We start from the raw sequence: 18,302 nt of genomic DNA on the forward strand, positions 1-18,302 counted from the left end.
TGGCAGGACACTGTAATGTTTCTCCATGAATTCTGCTATTCTCCACAACCACCTGATGAAGGAGCTGTGCTGTGAATGTTAGTCCTTCCAAATAAACCTGTTGGACTATAACTTGGTGATGTTTGATTTTTTTTAAACTTTGTCCAGGTTAGGTGGGATTGGCCATGCTAAGTTACCTGTTGTGTCCAGGGATGTGCAGGTTAGGTGCATTAGTCAGGGATAAATGTAGAACGGTAGGGGAATGGATGTGGGTGGGTTACCCTTTGGGGGGTTGGTTTTGAGTCCTCGGCTGAGTGGCCTGCTTCCACACTGTGGGAATTCTCTGGGCCGAAGGGATTATAGCAGACTGCAAGCCAGCTCAGTGCCGGCCGGGCATCTGGAGCAGGCGCAGGCTGCTGTCCCCTTGCTTCATCGATGACGCCACAACGTGGAAGTAGCCCTGTCAGTTTCATTGTGGGAGGGAGGGGTGGCGGTAAAATCTATCCAGTTACAAGTGGAGTTCCGCAGGGATCAGTTCTGGGTCCTCTGCTGTTTGTAATTTTTATTAATGACTTGGATGAGGGAGTCGAAGGGTGGGTCAGTAAATTTGCAGATGATACAGAGATTGGTGAAGTTGTGGACAGTGAGGAGGGCTGTTGTTGTTTGCAAAGGGACTTAGATATGATGCAGAGCTGGGCTGAGGAGTGGCAGATGGAGTTCAACCCTGCCAAGTGTGAGGTTGTCCATTTTGGAAGAACAAATAAGAATGCAGAATACAGGGTTAACGATAGGGTTCTTAGTCAAGTGGAGGAACAGAGGGATCTTGGGGTGTATGTACATAGATCTTTGAAAGTTGCCACTCAGGTGGATAGAGCTTGTAAGAAGGCCTATGGTGTATTAGCGTTCATTAGCAGAGGGATTGAATTCAAGAGTCGTGAAGTGATGTTGCAGCTGTACAGGACTTTGGTTAGGCCACATTTAGAGTACTGTGTGCAGTTCTGGTCGCCTCACTTTAGGAAAGATGTGGAAGCTTTGGAGAGGGTGCAGAGAAGATTTACCAGGATGTTGCCTGGAATGGAGAATAGGTCGTACGAGGATAGGTTGAGAGTTCTCGGCCTTTTCTCGTTGGAACGGCGAAGGATGAGGGGTGACTTGATAGAGGTTTATAAGATGATCAGAGGAATAGATAGAGTAGACAGTCAGAAACTTTTTCCCCGGGTACAACAGAGTGTTACAAGGGGACATAAATTTAAGGTGAAGGGTGGAAGGTATAGGGGAGATGTCAGGGGTGGGTTCTTTACCCAGAAAGTGGTGGGGGCTTGGAATGCGCTGCCCGTGTGAGTGGTAGAGTCAGAATCATTGGTGACCTTTAAGCAGCAATTGGATAGGTACATGGATGGGTGCTTAATCTAGGATAGATGTTCGGCACAACATCGTGGGCCGAAGGGCCTGTTCTGTGCTGTATTGTTCTATGTTCTATGTTCTATCGCTTGGAGCAACTGGAGTGAATCCAGGGAGGGAACAGGCTCTGCTAACTCAGGTATGTATCTTAATTACCCGGGTGAGGAGAGGTGATGGATTCTCGGGGGAACGTAGCGAAAGTAGCCAAGTTTCTGGTATCGAGACTGGTTCTAATGCAATGAGGGGTACGTCAGGTTCCAAGAAATCAATTGTGATCGGGGTTTCTCGAGTCTGAGGCACAGACGGATGTTTCAGTGGCCAGCAGCGAAAAACCAGAATTTGTCCATGTTTGGACCAAGGTTGTAATGAGGTCTGGAGCTGAGTGGCCCTGCTGGAACCCAAACCAGGCATCACTGAGCAGTTTGTTAACTCCCTGGTGCCAGGATCAAAGATATCTCAGGGTGCAGAATGTTCTCAAGGGGGAGAGGGCCTAGCAGGAGGTCATTGTACACATTGGAACCAACGACAGAGGAAGCGAAAACGATGAGATTCTGAAAGGAGAATATGGAGAGTTAGGTAGGGATTTAAAAAGGAGGTCCTTGAGAGTAGTAATATCTGGATTACTCCTGGTGCTACAAGCTAGCGAGGGTAGGAATAGGAGGATATAGCAGATGAATGCATGGCTGAGGAGCTAGTGTATGGGGAATGATTCACATTTTTGGATAATTGGATTCTCTTCTGGGGTAGAAGTGACCTGTACAAGAAGGATGGATTGCACCTAAATTGGAATAGGACTAATGTCATGGTAGGGAGATTTTCCAGAGCTGCTTGGGAGGATTTAAGCTGGTGGTGGGAGTGGGACTCAGTGAGGAAAGAGATCAACCTGTGACTGGTACAGTTGAGAAAAGAAGCAAGTCAAACAGTGAGGGCAGGCAGGGACAAAGCAGAGAACAAGGTAGAAATTATAAATTAAACTGCATTTATTTCAATGCAAGAGGCCAAACAGGGAAGACAGATGAACATGGTTAGGTACATGGGACTGGAATTTCATTGCAATTAAGAAGTGTGGCTGAGGGATGGACAGGACTGGCAACTTAATGTTCCAGGATACAAATGCTACAGGAAGGACAGAAAGGGAGGCAAGAGAGGAGGGGCCTGGCGTTTTTGATAAGGGATAGCATTACAGCTGTGCTGAGGGAGGAAATTCCTGGAAAAACATCCAGGGATGTTATTTGAGTGGAACTGAGAAATAAGAAAGCAATGATCTCCTTACTGGGATTGTATTATAGAACCCCTCATAGTCAGAGGGAAATTGAGAAACAAATTTGTAAATGATTTTGGTTATCTGTAAGAATATTAGGGTGATTATGGTAGGGGATTTTAACTTTCCAAACATAGACTGGGACTGCCATAGTGTTAAGGATTTAGATGGAGAGGAATTTGTTAAGTGTGTACAAGAACATTTTCTGATTCAGTATGTGGATGTACCTACTAGAGAAGGTGCAAAACTTGACCTACTCTTGGGAAATAAGGCAGGGCAGGTGACTGAGGTGTCAGTGAGAGAGCACTTTGTGTCCAGCGTCTGCAATTCTATTAGATTTAAAATAATGATGGAAAAGGATAGACCAGATCTAAAAGTTGAAGCACTAAATTTGAGAAAGGCCAATTTTGACGGTATTAGGCAAGAACTTTTGAAAGCTGATTGGAGGCAGATGTTTGCAGGTAAAGGGACGGCTGGAAAATGGGAAGACTTCAGATTAGATTAGATTACTTACAGTGTGGAAACAGGCCCTTCGGCCCAACAAGTCCACACCGACCCGCCGAAGCGAAATGAGATAACAAGAATCCAGAGAAAGTATACTCCTGTCAGGGTGAAAGAGAAGGCTGGTAGGTATAGGGAATGCTGAATGACTAAAGAAATTGAGGGTTTGGTCAAGAAAAAGAAGAAAACATATGTTACATATAGACAGAATAGATTGCGTGAATCCTTAGAAGAGTATAAAGGCAGTAGGATTATACCTAAGAAGGAAATCAGGAGGGCAAAAAGGGGACATGAGATAGCTTTGGCAAATAGAATTAGGGAGAATCCAAAGTGTTTTTACAAATACATTAAGGACAAAAGGGTACCTCGGGAGAGAATAGGCCCCCTCCAAGATCAGCAAGGTGGGCTTTGTGTGGAGCCACGAAAAATAGGGGAGATAGTAAACGAGTATTTTGCATCAGTATTTACTGTGGAAAAGGATATGGAAGATATAGATGTAGGGCAATAGATGGTGACACCTTGAAAAATGTCCATATTACAGAAGAGGAAGTACTGTGTATCTTGAAAGGCAGAGAGGTGGGTAAATCCCCAGGACCTGATCAGGTATACATTAGAACTTTGTGGGAAGCTAGAGAAGTGATTACTGGGCCTCTTGTATTTGTATTATCGATAGTCACAGGTAAAGTGCCAGAAGACTGGAGGTTGACAAACGTGGTGCCACTGTTTAAGAAGGGTGGTAAGGGCAAGCCAAGGAAGTATAGACCAGTGAGCCTGATGTCGGTGGTGGGCAAGTTAGAGGGAATCCTGAGGGACAGGATGTACATGTATTTGGAAAGGCAGGATGTACATGCATTTGGAACTGATTAGGGATAGTCAACATGGCTTTGTGCGCGGGAAATCATGTCTGACAAACTTGATTGAGTCTTTTGAAGAAGTAACAAAGAGGATTGATGAGGGCAGAGCGGTAGATGTAATCTATATGGACTTCAGTAAGGCATTCGACAAGGTTCCCCATGGGAGACTGATTAGCAAGGTTGGATCTCGCGGAATACAGGGAGAACTAGCCATTTGGATACAGAACTGGCTCAAAGGTAGAAGACAGAGGATGGTGGTGGAGGGTTGTTTCTCAGACTGGAGGCCTGTGACCAGTGGAGTGCCACAAGGATCGGTGCTGGGTCCTCTACTTTTTGTCATTTACATAAATGAGTTGGATGCGAGCATAAGAGGTACAGTTAGTAAGTTTGCAGATGACTCCAAAATTGGAGGTGTAGTGAACAGCGAAGAGGGTTACCTCAGATTACAACAGGATCTTGACCAGATGGGCCAATGGGCTGAGAAGTGGCAGATGGAGTTTAATTCAGATAAATGCAAGGTGCTGCATTTTGGGAAAGCAAATCTTAGCAGGACATGTACACTTAATGGTAAGGTCCTAGGGAGTGTTGTTGAACTTGGAGTGCAGGTTCATAGCTCCTGGAAAGTGGAGTCGCAGGTAGATAGGAGAGTGAAAAAAGCGTTTGGTATGCTTTCCTTTATTGGTCAGAGTATTGAGTACAGGAGTTGGGAGGTCATGTTGCAGCTGTACAGGACATTGGTTAGGCCACTTTTGGAATATTGCATGCAATTCTGGTCTCCTTCCTATCAGAAAGATGTTGTGAAACTTGAAAGGGTTCAGAAAAGATTTACAAGGATGTTGCCAGGATTGGAGGATCTGAGATTGTTTGATCTATCAAATTTGTAATGACACTTTATAGAGTCATAAAGTCATAGAGATGTACAGCACGGAAATAGACCCTTCGATCCAACCCGTCCATGCCAACCAGATATCCCAACCCAATAGTCCCACTTTCCAGCACTTGGCCCATATCCTTCTAAACTCTTCCTCATCATATACCCATCCAAATGCTTTTAAATGTTGCAATTGTACTATCTTCCATCACTTCCTCTGGCAGCTCATTCCATACACGAACCACCCTCTGTGTTTCTTTTACATCTTTCTCCTCTCATCCTGAACCGATGCCCTCTAGTTCTGGATTTCCCCACCTCAGGGAAAAGACTTTGCCTATTTATCCTATCCATGCCCCTCATAATTTTGTAAACCTCAGCCTCCAACGCTCCAGGAAAAACAGCCTCTGCCTGTTCAGCCTCTCCCTATAGCTCAAATCATCCAGAGTTACACTGTACTTTGCTCAAAAACTGCATAAATTCATATAAAACTCTGTTATCTCACTTTTTAGATTAGAATCGATCTAAACATCATGGCATAGACAGAGAACACAGGGGGCTAACACCTTCAACATATTGTCTAGCTATCATCAATTGTTACAGCTAACCTGACAATGCAACTTAAAAAAAATTTTGTGATTTTTCACATGAAAGAAGTGAAACTATCATGGTATTCGAACAGATGAAAGACTCAACAGACAATCAAGGTATTTTTCAATGTATAATTTCAGTTACATCACACTGTAAATTTTTGCTATAAATTCTGTACCTTAGACTTGTGTCCTCCATAATCATCTGATGAAGGAGCAGCGCTCCGAAAGCTAGTGCTTCCAATTAAACCCATTGGACTATAACCTGGTGTTGTGTGATTTTTAACTAAATATTATCATGCATTTATAATTGTGACCAAGTCTCTTTAGATTTCAGTGTATCTCTTTAAAAAGATATAAAAATGCCCCTTTACGTGTAGCTAAGTCCTTTAAATATGTTCCTGTAAGCACAATCTTGGCCCTCTATAATGTATATCCTTTTTGATATGACCATTTCTTAAAGGGATATTTCTACTTATAAATAGGGCAATGTCTCTTCGAACTTTGATTCATTTAGATATGACTGTGTCAATTTACCTTTTAAGGTATCCCTTTGAATGTGCCCATACCCCTTTGAAATATAATCTGTCCATTTAAATCTCTTTATTTGCAGAAATAGCCCGTTAAGATGTCCATGCCCTTTAAAATCCAGAATTAGCCCAACTGCTTGTTCTGTGGTGCTGTGGAGTCTGTGGACCATGTGTATATTGGGTGTGGGCGTTTGCAATCCCTCTTTGATTTTCTGAAAAACCTTCTCCTCTGTTTTTGATTGCACTTCAGTCCCACGCTCCTGATCTTCGGGCACCCGGTGCGGAGGAGGGAGGGCAGGTCTGAAGACCTCCTCGTGGGTCTGCTCCTGGGCCTGGCCAAACTGGCCATAAACAGGTCCAGGCAGTGGGCCGTGGAGGGGGTCGTTAGGGCCGACTGCCTGCCCCTCTTCTGTGGTTACGTTAGTCCTTAGAGAAGGAGCACGCGGTGTCCACCAACACCCTGGAGTTGTTCAGGGAGAGGTGGGCGCCGCAGGGAGTGGAGTGCATCATTTCCCCCTCCAACTCTATTTTGATTTAGGCCCTGCCCTCCCCTTCACTGTTTGATCACACAGCATTGCCCTTTGATGTGAAGGGCACTGCTTGTCACAGGCCACTCGGGTGTTTTCCTATTTTCCTGGTGGTGGAAATTGAATAAAGATTTGTGCACTTTGTGTCTCTCACTGTGTCTCACACCTGCACACACACACACTAAAAAAAAAGAGAAAAAAAGGCCTTTAAAAAGAAAAAAATAAACAGAAGGGCACTGCTTGTCACTTGACCACTCAGGTATTTTCCCCTTACTTGAGCTGGACCAGTGTCAGTAGAAAGAAAAAAAAGAAAAAAAAAGAATAAAATCCAGAATTCCCCCTTTAGATATGACGACGTTCCGTTATTATGTCGGAATGTTTCTTTAAATGGAACCGTGAGCTTTCCCAATGTAGACAGGGCTCCTCGAAACGTGGCAGTGTCCCCCCTGCAGCTGCAGAGTGAGCCAGGAGAGTTTGTTTTTGTGAATGAGCAGTTGTAGCGCGAGGTGGCTGTTGCTTGGTGACGGTGAGGCTCCCCCGGCCCCGCCCATCCCCCCGTGCAGACGTCACGCGGGGGCGAAGGCGGTTGGGAGGAGAAGTCGCTCGAGCGGGGAAGCGGCGGCCGTTAGGAAAATGGCGCCGTGCGGCCCGGGGCAGACCCCCGTCACTGGTCACCGCCGCCTTCCTGGCGCAGCTGCTGTGTCACGGCCACACCGGCCGGCTGTACAGCAGGCAGGAGCCGGTGACCATTCTGGAGGTGGGTGGGGTTAAGGGCCTGTTTGGGAACTGGTCGGCCGCCTGGGTGGTGGAGTTCTACTGGTCGTGGGGCGGCCCCTGTGTCAACTATGGGGCCACCTGGAAGGTACTGGGCCCGGGAGGTGAAAGGTGAGGCAGGTTGTGGGGGGGACGGAGGGGAAGGAATGTGGGGCCTGTCCTGTCATAGTGACATTTTACACTCACTTTCCATCTGCCTTTACTGGCGCTTGTGCTTTTTACCCTTTAAAAAAATTCGTGTTTTTTATCCTAACATTTTTTTTAATCCTTATGCTTTTTTTATCCTTGCTGCAACTTGTGCAATTGTTTAGAGTAGTGTGTAAATACTAGTGAAGGAGATTATGCACCAGCATGTATATGTTCCTCAGTCATTGAAGACTTGTTGAGAATGGTTAGTAAAGTATGTGATGTACTAAGCTTTGTTAACGTAGATATAGTTTGTTATTTGTCAAAGTATACTTATTATTTAGAGATGTCAGAGATGTACAGCACGGAAACAGACCCTTTGGTCCAATCTGTCCATGCTGACCAGATATCCTAAATTAATCTAATCCCATTTGCCAGTGCTTGATTCATCCCTCTCGGCCATTCCTATTCATTCAGATCCTTTTAAGTGCTGTAATTGTACCAGCCTCCACCACTTCCTCTGGCAGCTCATTCCATACACACACCACCCCACTGTCTGCATGTAAAAGTTGCCCCTTAGGTACCTTTTATATCTTTCCGCTCTCATCCTACACCTATGTCCTCTAATGCCGAACTTCACCCCTACACTGAGGAAAAGACATAAAAATGTTGAGCAGCCAGAAAAAATGCAAAAGCAATAAAATGTCGAGCCACGTGAGGGGGGGAAATGTGGCTTTACCCTTTTCTTCTCCTATTGGCATTTGGACACACAATCTGGTCAGTAACACCAGCATTGCCACAGAGCATATTGTGTACCCTCTTCGGTGTCAACAAACAGGCGCATGTTCGCAGGTGTCACCAAAACTTTGAGCATGTTCCTCGCTGTCGGCAGAAAAGACGGGAGATCTTCTTTTGATGGACCAATAAGGAGCACTGGAGGACCAGAAAGAGACTTGTCCTCCTGCCAATCAGAGTCCCCTATTGTCTGAATGTGGAAAGTGGACCATGAGCTTCTAAAGCTCCTGCTGCTCCTCTCTCTAACTGAAGATTGAGCTTCAGTCCAGACTGCAACTTCTTTCTGCTGTCCAATATCTGTGGGTACAGCACTCTTTTTCTCACCACCATTTACATTTATTTTTCATTCTGGGGTTCAATTGTTTACTTGCAGAGACTGAAAGGAAAAGAAGTGAATCCAGGAAGGGGACAGACTCAGGAAAAGTTGGTCAGTGTCTCGACTGGAAGAACAGAGCAAACCAGGCAGCATCAGGAGGTGGAGAAGTCGACGTTTTGGATGTAACCCTTCTTCAGGACTGGGAGTGGATGTAGGGGGAGCTGCAGAACAAGGTGGTGTCAGGGCAGGGTGGAGAGGGTAGGACCTGGTTGGTCAATGGGAAGAAGGAATCTGGTTGGGGGCAAAGAGGAGTGAAAGGAAGGGGGTGGGACTGGCAAGGGAGTCAAGGGATGGAAAGGGAGGTTATTTGAAATTGAAACTCAACATTGAGTTCTCCAGGCTGTAAGGCTGCCCAGGTGGAAGATGATGTGTTGTTCCTCCAATTTGCAGTTTGGTTCATTGTGGCAATGGAGGAGGCTTAAGATAATCATGTCAGAAAGGGAGTGGAAAGGGGAATTAAAACGGGTGGTGACTGGGAGGTCCGATTGGCCTCTGTGGATCCTGCTGTGATGCTCGGCGAACTATTACCCAAGTTTATGCTCGGTCTTCTCTACAATGGAGAGACCACAATTGGCAAACACATGACAAGTACAATAGCATAATGTGAGGTTATAACATTTGCTGTGGGAAGAAAAAAGCAGAAAGGAGGTGTATTTAAATGGCAATTTATTGGAATGTGGAGAAAGTGAGAATTGCAGATTTTGGAGATCAGAGTTGAAAATTATGGCACTGGAAAAGCACAGCAGTTCAGGCAGCATCCGAGGAGCAGGGAATTCAATGTTTTGGGCACGAGCCCTTCACCTGGCATGATGTGTGGATGCACAAAGGGGCCTCAGCGTCCTTCTACACCAGTCAAGGCCAGTTGTCAGACAGGTGCAACAAGCAATCAGCAAGGCAAGTGGTATATCAGCAAGAGGAAGAAGGGCTCATGCCCGAAACGTAGATTCTCCTTCTCCTTGGATGCTGCCTGACCTGCTGCGCTTTTCCAGCAACACATTTTCAGCTAGCAGCAAGAGGAATTGAGTTCAGAAATGGGCATGTCTTCCTGCAGTTTGAGGGTCATTGAATATATTTGAGGCTGAGTTCATTTATTTTTTAAAGAAGAAAGAAGTGATTGTTTATGGGGGGGAAGGCAAGAAAATGGTTTAAGATACAGAATCATACAGCATAGAAACAGACCCTTCAGTCTATGCTGTGTTCTCCAACTAACCTTGTTCCACCTGCCTGTGTCTTGCTCATATCCCTCGAACTTTTTCCTATTCATGTAGTTATCCAAAGGTCTTTTGAATATTGTTGCTGTACCGGCATCCACTTTGTCTGGACATTCATTCCACTCACCTTCAAAATTTGCTTCCCAATCTCGAAACCCCCACCCTAGGGAAATGACACCCACCGTTCACCTCATCTATCCCAGTCTTGATTTTCTGAACCTCTGAGGTCACCTCTCAACCTCCTATGCTCCAATGAAAAAAGTCCCAGCCTGTCCACCTAGATGTAGGGAGATCCATATTCAGTCATGATCTGTTCAATGCTGGTGCAGGCTCGAAAGAACAAATAGACTAACCCTGCTCCCAATTCTCTCACTCTGTGTCCAGGACAAGAGACCATCTGACATCGGAGCAGAAATTAGGCCATTCAGCCCATCAGGTCTCCCTGTAACCCTCAATTCCCTTGATACTTAAGAACCTATCTCAGTCTTAAATATCCTCCCTGATCTGGCCTCCACTGCCTTCTCTGCCAACGAATTGCATAGATTCACCATTCTCTGGCTAAGAAATTTCTCCTTATCTCCGTTCTAAAAGGTCTTGTCCAGGCCAGTCAGTATTTTGACCCTTCAGGATGAGGTACAGCAGGGATTAGATTCAGCGAAGAGAAAATGGAGGGAGAGTGTGTGGGATGGAGATTTTCAGCTTCTAGGGAAAGAGAGTTTGGTATAAATTAGAATTATTGGGATGGGCAATTGGCTGAAATGTAGTGGGTGGAAGTGGGTACTGGAGATTAGAGTCCAGATTAGTGTGGTGCTGGAAAAGGTCAGGCAGCAACAGAGGAGCAGGAAAATCGGGCACGCTTCGGGCAGGAGCCCTTAATGAGGAATGGCAGATGGAGCTTAATTTGGAGAAATGTCAGAAAAGATTTACAAGGATGTTGCCAAGGTTGGAGGATTTGAGCTATAGGGAGACGCTGAACAGGCTGGGGCTGTTTTCCCTGGACCATTGGAGGCTGAGAGGTGACCTTATAGTGATTTACAAAATTATAAGGGGCACGGATATGATAAATAGACAAAGACTTTTCCCTGGGGTCGGGGAGTCCAGAACTAGAGGGCATAGGTCTAGGGTGAGAGGGGAAAGATATAAATGAGACCTAAGTGCCAACTTTTTCACGCAGTGGTTGGTGCGTGTATGGAATGAGCTGTCAGAGGAAGTGGTGGAGGCTGATACAATCGTAACATTTAAGAGGCATTTGGATGGGTATATGAATGGGAAAGGTTTGGAGGGATATGGGCCAGGTGCTGGCAGGTGGGACTAGATTGGGTTGGGATATCTGGTCGGCGGGTTGGACCAAAGGGTCTGTTTCCATGCTGTGCATCTCTGACTCTATAAATGTGAGGTGTTGCACTTTAGACAAGCAACCCAGGCAGGACTGACACAGTTAAGGGGAGTGTTGCTGAACAAAGACCTTGGAGTGCAGGTTCATAGTTCCTTGAAAGTAGAGTCATAGGGAGATAGAATATTGAAGAAGGCTTTCCTTTGTGGTCAGAGCATTGAGTAAAGGAGTTGCGAGGTCATGTTGTGGCTGTGCATTGGTTAGGGCATTTTTGGAGGACTGCTTTAAGTTCTGGCCTCCCTGAAATTTTGAAAGGGGTTGGAAAAGATTGATGAAGCTGCTGCCAGATTTGGAGGGTTTGAACTACATGGAGATGCTGAATAGGCCAGGGATATTTTCCCTGGAGCATCGGAGGCTGAGGTAACCTTATAGAAGTTTTACAAGGGGCATGGATAAGGTCTTTTTCCCAGGGTAGGGGAGTCTACAATGACAGGGCTTATGTAGAGGTGAGAGGGGAATGATTTAAAAGGGACCTGAGGGACAACTTTTTCACACAGAGGTTGGTTCATGTACGGAATGAACTGCCTGAGGGAAGTGGTGGAGGCTGGTACAATTCCATCATTTAAAAGGCATCTGTGTGGAAGGGTTGAGAGGGACATGGGACAAACAGAACTAGATTAATTTAGGTTATCTGGCCAATATGGACGAATTGGGCCGAAGGGTCAGTTTCTGTGGTGTAGAACGCTCATTGCCTTTGGTGAAAGCAGAAGTGTGGTTGTGGACTGGACTTTCAGAGCAGCTTTCAAAGATGTCTTGCCCTTACTGGGACCAGTAGAAATCACAGTGAAATCTTTCATTTGTGAAACAGCAAGTAACTAAGTGAGACATCTGGGATTTTGGTGGAAAGTGGGAATTCGTTATACTGTGGGAATGAAGCCCTACCCTATCCAGTCATTTCTGCTGGTGGATTAGACTAGGTCACAAGGTTTGGGGGACTGGATTTAGGACAGAGATGAGGAGGAACTACTTTTCCCAGAGAGTAGTGACTCTATGGAATTCTGTGCCCAAGGGAGCAGTCGAGGCAGCTTCATTAAGTAGATTCAGGACACAGTTGGATGGGTTTTTGCGCAGTAAGGGCATTAAGGGTAGTTGGGACAATGCAGGGAGGAGGAACTGAGGCGATAGATGAGCCATGACTTTAATGAATGGTGGAGCGGCTGGATGGGCCAAATGGCCTACTCCTACTTCTATTACTGTGAAACTATAGCCCCACAAAAGGGACAAGGACAGTAAATGCACCAGCAATCAAAACTGAATTCCAAAGACCACAAAAATTGAAACTAAAAATAGTGTGTCTGCATGTGTGTTGCATTGTAGCAAAAGTGCAGTGCCCACTTTGAAGAGAATAATTATGAGTGGAGACTCATTACAGAGACATGGCTTCAGGATAACAAGGATTAGATCCTGAATATCAATAGTCTGGTAAAATGTGAAGCTGAGTAAAGCTAGAGGGTTAGCACTGCTAATCAAAGCACTGATCACAGGGTAGTGTGGTGTCAGCTCGGATTTCAGGTTCTGATTTCTGTCCTCTGTTGATCTCCCTGTTCCCACAGAGTAAGATGTTGTCTGTTCTCAGCTCTGCAGGATTTCTACTGAAGCTTTGACCCCTTTTACACCTTCTGGAACAGTAAAACATTCAGTCAATCTCCCAGCCTGTCCACCATCCAGACACTGTAGTCATAACAGGAATCAAGCAAGAAAAATGAAACAAAATTCAAAATAAATAGGTGCTTGTGTTTAATGTTTGTTCATTCAGAAGTAAACCAGAAATAATGGTCTCCCAGGATTCTTAAGGTGCCCTACGTGAGGAATTCTGTCTCCCTTACATCTAAGTATTAGAAGCCAGCTGTGATTTACAGTACAGTAACCAGAATCTGTTATGAAATACACCACTGATATAGACTTTTTCTCTTTCATGAACTCATGTGCACACACAGGTCCAAAGGGGTCAATTTGTATTTACCAAATGATAACTGCAGATACATTCTATTTTGCTCAAAAAATGCACAATCTGCAGGCATGTAATATTTTGTAAGTTCCACTTTGAAAATAGGACCAAGATTGGGATAAGACAGACTTTGCCCTCAATCCATTGTCTGAGCTAAGATGTCACCTTTTGTTATAAAACCTTAAGTTATCTCAAGAAGGTGCCTTACAGGAAATCCTGTAATGATACCTGAAACCCATTCTAAAAGATGAAAGACTTAACAATCCAGGTTTGTTAAACATATCATTTCAGGAGCATGACACTGCAGTGTTTTTTCATAAATTCAGTGCCTTATGATCTGATTCGCCACAACGACAAGGAGCAGCGGTCAGAACGCTAGTCCTTCCAAAGCGACCTGTTGGGACTCTTAACCTGGTGTTGTGTGATTTTTAACTTTGTCCAGGTGAGGGTGTATTGACCATGCTAAATTACACATAGTGCTCAGGTATGTGCAGTTTAGGTGTACAAGTCAGGGGTAAATGTCAAGAAATTGGGGTAGAGGAATGGGTGTGGGTCGGTTACCCTTCAGAGGGTCGGTGTAGACTCATTGGGCTGAGTGGCCTGCTTCCACACTGTGGGGATTCTCCGAAGGGAAGGGATTTATGCAAACCACCCAGGGCAACGCAGGCGCAATGTGGGTCGGCCCTGCGCAGCGGGTGCAGTGCAGAGACCCGCCTTTGCCCCACCCCTCATTCCCCTCCACACCATGCTCCTTCCCCAGCCCATCATCCAGACTCTTTGCCCTTGTCCCATTGTTGATGTCACTGCGCGGAAATGGTGTTGTGAGTTTGAGTGAAATTCCCTCTCCCTGGGCAACTCTCCATTCTGGGCGGGAGAGGGAGAGAGGATGGGGACAGGAAACCCATTCACTTGTAGTGACTGGAATGAATCCAGGGATGGAGGTAATGGGGAGTTGGAAGTCAACTTTTGTATGTCTTCCCCAGGGTTGGAGGGGAGGGGGGAGTCCAGACCTAGAGGGTGTAGAATTAGGGTAGGAAAGATTTATGAGGGACCTAAGGGGTAACCTTTTCATGCAGAGGGTGGTGTGTGCATGGAATGAGCTGCCAGAGGAAGTAGTCAAGGCTGGTACAATTATAACACTTATTTTTTTTTAGATTAGACTTACAGTGTGGAAACAGGCCCTTCGGCCCAACAAGTCCACACCGACCCGCCGAAGCGCAACCCACCCATACATTTACCCCTTACCTAACGCTACGGGCAATTTAGCTTGGCCAATTCACCTGACCCGCACATCTTTGTGACTGTGGGAGGAAACCGGAGCACCCGGAGGAAACCCACGCAGACACGGGGAGAACGTGCAAACTCCACACAGTCAGTCGCCTGAGTCGGGAATTGAACCCGGGTCTACAGGCGCTGTGAGGCAGCAGTGCTAACCACTGTGCCACCGTGCCGCCCATGATATACCCATCCAGATGCCTTTTGAGTAGGAATGGTTTAGAGGGGGGATATGGACGAAATGCTAGCAAATGGGTCACTACATTAATTTAGGATATCTGGTCAGCGTGGACTGAAGGGTTTGTTTCCCAGCTATACAACTCTGACTCTATTTCTACATACTTGGAACCAATTTCACAAGACTAGGAATAAGCCATTCACCCCTCACAGTCTTTCCTGAGTTATAGTTGAACTGCACATATTTTGGTTTCAGCAGCTCTTTAAAAAAATTGAATGTTTTCAGACTTTAATATCATGTTTCTGAATATATCAGTTTAACTATACCCAATTTTAAAGACACGGTGGCACAGTGGTTAGCACTGCTGCCTCACAGCGCCAGGGACCTGGGTTCAATTCCCACCTCAGGCGACTGACTGTGTGGAGTTTGCACGTTCTCCCCGTGTCTGCGTGGGTTTCCTCCGGGTGCTCCAGTTTCCTCCCACAGTCCAAAGATGTGCGGGTCAGGTGAATTGGCCATGCTAAATTGCCCATAGTGTTAGGTAAGGGGTATATGTAGGGGTATGGGTGGGTTGTGCTTCGGCGGGTCGGTGTGGACTTGTTGGGCCGAAGGGCCTGTTTCCACACTGTAAGTAATCTAATCTAATAATGAACGGGGGAGTGGGCTGAGGGAGGGGGACAAGGGAAATGGACAAGGGTGAAAAATAAACCTGTTGGAGTATAACCTGGTGCTGTGAGATTTTTAACTTTATCCATCCCAGTCCAACACTGACACCTCCACATCATTTCCAGTGAACGCAGCCCACACCTCCTGGTGCTGCCAGTAAACTTTACAATGCCTCTGAAACAATGCTGTACCTGCACTCCCGAAAATTTACAATTTCTAATGATACTAGCTACTCATTCACTGCTCCATCTAATATATGACATTGTGACCCAACTTTGTTACAGCCTCAGATCCCCCAGCAAAAAGGGGTAGAAAAAGTAACCTTTTTTTTAAAACAATGTGGACAGCACAGTGGTTAGCACTGGTGTCTCACAGCGCCAGAGACCAGGGTTCAATTCCCACCTCAGGCGACTGACTGTGTGGAGTTTGCACAATTCTCCCCGTGTCTGCATGGGTTTCCTCCGGATGCTCCGGTTTCCTCCCACAGTCCAAAGGTGTGCAGGCTAGGTGAATTGGCCATGCTAAATTGCCCGTAGTGTTAGGTGAAGGGGTAAATGTAGGGGAATGGGTCTGGGTGGGTTGAGCTTCGGTGGGTCAGTGTAGACTTGTTGGGCCAAAGGGCCGGTTTCCACACTAAGTAATCTAATCTACCCTGTGTCCAAGTAAGTTTCTCCCTGCTTATTTGCCATGGGAAGGGGCAGTGTAGAGTCAACTGCACTGCTGTGGGTCACGTGTAGGCCAGACTGGGTAAAGGAAGCAACTGGGACAATTGAGTGAATCCTTTCCCACAAGGCAGTTTCCTTCTCTAAAAAGGGTATGAGTGAATCAGATGGGGGTTTTCTTCCCCGCCCTGAACCCTCACCCCCAAGAGAATGCCTTCTCTCACTGAAATGGCCGCTCCCCCACATGGACCCACTGGTGGGTCAGCAGCTAACCGAGCAAATGAACCCCTTCCTGCATTCGGGGCCCCTGAAGGGCCTCTCCCCCTAGTGGAGCCGCTCATGCCTTCGCAAGTTGCCCACCTGACTGAACCCCTTCCCACACACTGGGCACCTGAAGGGCCTCTCCCCAGTGTGGACTCGCCGGTGGGTCAGCAGGGTGGAGGAATCGCTGAAGCCCTTCCCACACTTGGGGCAGCTGAAGGGCCTTTCCCCCGTGTGGACTCGCTGGTGGATCAGCAGGGTGGAGGAATCACTGAACCCCTTCCCACACTCAGGACAGCTGAAGGGCCATTCCCCGGTGTGGACACGCCGGTGCCTCAGCAGGGCGGAGGAATCGCTAAAGGCCCTCCTGCACTCGGGGCAGCTGAAGGGTCTCTCTCCTGTGTGGACCCGCCGGTGGGTCAGCAAGGCAGAGGAATTGCTGAAGGCCTTCCCACACACAGTGCAGAGGAACGGCCTCTCCTTGATATGAACCTGCTGGTGGGTCAGCAGGTTGGAGGCCTGGGTAAAGCCCTTTCCGCACTCAGGGCAGCTGAAGGGCCTCTCCCCTGTGTGTACCCGCCGGTGCTTCAGCAGATCATAGGAATTGCTGAAGGCTTTCTTGCACTCTGTGCAGGGAAATGGCCTCTCTCCGGTGTGACTGCGCCGATGAGTCTCCAGGGCAGATGGGAAACGGAAGCCTTTCCCGCAATCGCCACACTTCCACATTTTCTCCACAGGGCGAGATCCCTCCAGTTTCTCCATGGCCGATGCTTCAGCCGCACACAAATGCTGCTCTTCCCTGCTGTGAATTCCTCTTTCCAGGCTGTATAACTGTTTCAGGCTCCACAATCAGTGCGCTGGAACAGTAGGATGCTCAAAGAGAAATGAAAAAGCTTTGCTCCTTCTCAGAATCACAGGCAAAAATCGTTGCTGTCCTGTTGGATTGAGTGACAGTCAGACATTGACATCAAAGTAAGAATTTCAGATGCTGGACAGTCAGTGTTGAAAAGTGCAGTGCTGGAAAAGCACAGCAGGTCAGGCAGCATCCGAAGAGCAGGAGAGTCAACGTTTTAGGGATCTGTTGAGTTTGAAACATCAGTCTTCAGATGTTCAAATACTGTGTAAAAAGAGATTACAAAAGTCACTGTCAGCACAGGGTAGAAATTCAGAATAAGCAATTCTACTTTCTGCAGAACATTCAATTTTGAGGAATAACAAAAGAAAAGAAAGCACCATCCCACACTCTCTCCCGCTCTGTTCTCACTTCATTCAAACTAATTCTCCTGAAGGTGCTGATTCAGGATCTTACATGGGCAGAAAAGCAAAAACGTCAAGACTGACATCTCTCTGCATTTTTGATAACTCCACAACACCGGGATACTGCTGAGAGTGAGCAGGTCTAATTTTGGGTAGCCAAAAAAAATTCAATTTGGGGTGAATCTACAATGCAAATTAATGAGGAACAACCAAGCAGACAATGGTTAACGTCCCCAGAGGCACAAACAGGCTGCAACAAATTAGGGAACATTATTGAAAGAAATGACAAACATTTAAATAGCACCCAGAGGAACTGCAATAGTTGTCCCTTCCTGTCGGAAAAAATAAAACACAAAAGGTGGCCCAGCTACAGCTAACAAGGGACATGATGGATATGACTGGATCCAAAGAAGTGGTGTACAAATTAGCTAAAAATAAAGCAGCAGATCTGACGACTGGGAGCAGTTCAGGTTTCAATAAAAGAATTGATTAAAAGGGGAAAATTGGGTACGTGAAGAGAAAACAAAAGGATTAGTGAAAACAATTACAGTTAGATTAAACTTAAAATGTAAGCTATAGCTAGTAATTTAACCTGATGTAGTGTTTTGTAGAGGAATAAGTTGGTGTTATTTTCTGAGTCTGTAGATTGTGAAGGAGCAAAAAATGGTCTTTGCAGTGATATGTACTTCTTGTCAGATGTGGGAGTTTAAAGAGAGTTTAAGGGTAACTGTGGATTATATCTGCTATAAATGCTGTTGGAAGCGAATCTTATCAGATCAAGTGGATCGGTTGGAGAGACAGATAGAAGCGATGAGGAATTTGCAACAGCAACAGTATGTGATGGATGGCAGTTATAAGAAGGGGAGAAA

General features: G+C 46.2%; 2 protein-coding genes across 2 annotated transcripts in view; one reads left to right on the forward strand and one right to left on the reverse strand.

Moving 5' to 3' along the window:
• LOC132807082 (zinc finger protein 208-like) overlaps positions 1-18,302 on the forward strand; it is a 126,276-nt gene that overhangs the window by 26,197 nt on the left and 81,777 nt on the right. The window lies entirely within an intron of this gene.
• On the reverse strand, positions 15,247-17,055 carry LOC132807094 (zinc finger protein 239-like). The gene has a single exon (XM_060821395.1). It carries the CDS (start codon positions 16,936-16,938, stop codon positions 16,240-16,242), a length of 699 nt encoding a protein of 232 aa, XP_060677378.1. The 5' UTR covers positions 16,939-17,055; the 3' UTR covers positions 15,247-16,239.

The sequence above is a fragment of the Hemiscyllium ocellatum genome (genome assembly GCF_020745735.1).
Source record: "Hemiscyllium ocellatum isolate sHemOce1 chromosome 27 unlocalized genomic scaffold, sHemOce1.pat.X.cur. SUPER_27_unloc_1, whole genome shotgun sequence".
NCBI classification, from domain to species: domain Eukaryota; kingdom Metazoa; phylum Chordata; class Chondrichthyes; order Orectolobiformes; family Hemiscylliidae; genus Hemiscyllium; species Hemiscyllium ocellatum.